At 40.6% G+C, this 2,500-nt stretch overlaps 1 protein-coding gene across 1 annotated transcript in view; it reads left to right on the forward strand.

Annotated features, from left to right (window-relative positions):
• Window positions 1-2,500, forward strand: part of LOC137999641 (H/ACA ribonucleoprotein complex subunit 1-like) — a 16,499-nt gene that overhangs the window by 11,182 nt on the left and 2,817 nt on the right. Inside the window, exons 5-6 of the mRNA XM_068845480.1 lie at window positions 533-565; window positions 1,554-1,703. Of these exons, the coding sequence (XP_068701581.1) occupies window positions 533-565; window positions 1,554-1,703 (183 nt within the window). The remainder of the gene's footprint in view (window positions 1-532; window positions 566-1,553; window positions 1,704-2,500) is intronic.

A 2,500-nucleotide genomic window follows, 5' to 3' on the forward strand; every position in this document is an offset into this window, starting at 1 on the left:
TACATTTATTTGCTACTCGGGAGTTTCAGTGTGAGTAATTTTGGCCAATCTCTTTTCAGTATATGTAACTTTTCAATTTTTCAAAATTATATATCTTAGATTGTACAGGTTATGCTTGGCAGTTACCTAGTGATTGCTTTGCAAAAAGCATGAAACTCTTAGTAGCAAATAAAATTAATGTACCGGTATATACTGTAAATTTTAAGCTATGTAGCTCTGTAAGATCTTGATGAAGAAGTTCCTAGTTCTTCACATCAACTGAAATAATTTGGCAGTGATTGGACATGGAATCTTTTTCATGGATTTAATTAACCTTAGCTTTCCAAAGAACTCAGGGGTGGATCTAGGTGGAAGGTGCAGGGGGTGCACCCCTTCCCCCCCTTCTGCCGCTTTCAAATACAACGGGTGTCATTACCTACCCCGTTCCTTAGTGATGTGTGCGCACCCCTGGTTGTACTAAGAATCCTGGATCTGCCCCTGGAGCTGCAACAACAGTTATGAGGTGTCACATGTTCATGTCATTTTTTTCTAGGACCCCCTGGAGGTGTTGGTGGTAGAGGAAGAGGTAATTATTTTTTACCCAAGTATTGACTCTAGAGGACTTTTTTCTCTGCTATGTTAGACTGCAAGAAAATTTTAAACAGAGTTAACTGAATAGAGTGTAATGTGAAGTGCTCGATTTCCATCCCATATGAACCATGTGACAGGGTTCGTGCTACTCCTTGAAGTCCTTGAAAAGCCCTGGAATTTAATTTTGGACTTCAAGGATGCTTGAGAAGCCCTTGAAAAAAATAATTTTGTGGAAAACTGCTTGAAAACTCCTTTAATTTTTGCTTGGGTTAAAATTGTTGAGATTGCATCGTGCTAAGTTAAAGAGGCATTTCAGAAATTGAGCCCAAAATTGACTATTGGGGAAACATTAAAACCAAAAATTAAAATGCCCGTGGGTGCACTTAACTTTCAGGATGTGGTAAGGAATATCAAGGTAAGCTTTTTTAGCCAAGAAAACATTGTAACACTACATGTATATATGGTGTATATGCCATATGCTATGGCATAGAAATCTTCTTGTAAAGACTCCTTGAAAATTCAATTCCTGGTTCTTGAAAACCCCTTGAATACTCCTGGAATTTTATAGACAAAATCCAGCACGAACTCTGATGTGAGCGTTAGCCCCACCGATGGAAATGGGCCCACACAAGGACAGAGAAAAACTCTGACCAGGGTGGGAATTGAACCCACGACTTTCGGGTTAGATCCCCGCTGCTCTACCGACTGAGCTACAAGGTCAGACGGCACGGCAATGAACATGTGCAAGTACAAGGAAAGGTTATGTTTATACAAACGTTGGCCGTGTAGCACTCCAGTGCTACACGGCCAACGTTTGTATAAACATAACCTTTCCTTGTCACATTACACTCTATTCAGTTAACTCTCTTTAAAATATAAGTGCTACACTGCCAACGTTTGTATAAACATAACCTTTCCTTGTACTTGCAAGAAAATTTGTTTAGTTTTTTTTTAACACTGGCACTTTTTTTCAATAATTCCAGGAGGTAGGGGTGGAAGAGGTGGTGGAAGAGGAGGTGGCCGGGGTGGATTCCGAGGTGGAGGGCGAGGTGGCAGAGGCAATGCCCGAGGCTATAGCAGAGGTGGAGGAGGAGGTTTTCGTGGTGGGTCAAGAGGCGGTGGAGGATTCAGAGGTATGGCATTGGTTTAAAAACAATGGTCTTCCTGCATATTTCATCTTTATTAGTCATTGTCAAATGGCTCTCATTATGTGCACGCAAAGTTGTTGGAGTCAAATGAAATAAATCTAATTAGATTATGTTCCGAATTGACCACTCCCCTCAGGGACTTTTCATTACCACTCACAACAAATTTTAGAAACAAGAGATGAAATCATTTAGAATTCCAACTGGCAGGAGGCAGGCCAGTTGAGTATTTGCACAGGCAGCTGCGAAGTTGAACTGGGCCTACTCAGAGTAACATCAGCCTGTCGAAACGGATGGACTTTAAACTGAAAACTCCAAATACAACTCCCTGGGGCTGTTCCCCAAGAACAGTGATAAGTTTTGTGACATCAATAATGGTATTTGGAATGGTGATGCTGTTTAATCTCTAGTGCTCTAAGCTATCGTGTCTGCGCACTGTAGCATTCCTCTTGAGAGCTTGTGTATGACATTTGACGGCAGTGAGACAGAATTCGCAATAACCCCAAATGTGGGCACTGCTGATTTGAGTGAAAAATGCTCAATTACTGCACTGAAATATCAAAAAGCAATCGTTTTTCCTTCACTTAAAGCTTCCCATTCATAAATTTTCTTCCCCGTAATGAAATATACAGAATCTTGCTTTCTGAACAGAGGAGTATGCAGATTAAGTTGTCAAGTGTGGCATTGTTTACTCACGTGTATTGATTTTTTATGAGTATGTTAACCTCGCCACATCCCAATAAGCTGTTTGTATCGAAAAGTCTTACATAGCATTAAGCTAGTAA

The sequence above is a fragment of the Montipora foliosa genome, chromosome 4 (assembly GCF_036669935.1).
Source record: "Montipora foliosa isolate CH-2021 chromosome 4, ASM3666993v2, whole genome shotgun sequence".
Taxonomy (NCBI): Eukaryota; Metazoa; Cnidaria; class Anthozoa; order Scleractinia; family Acroporidae; genus Montipora; species Montipora foliosa.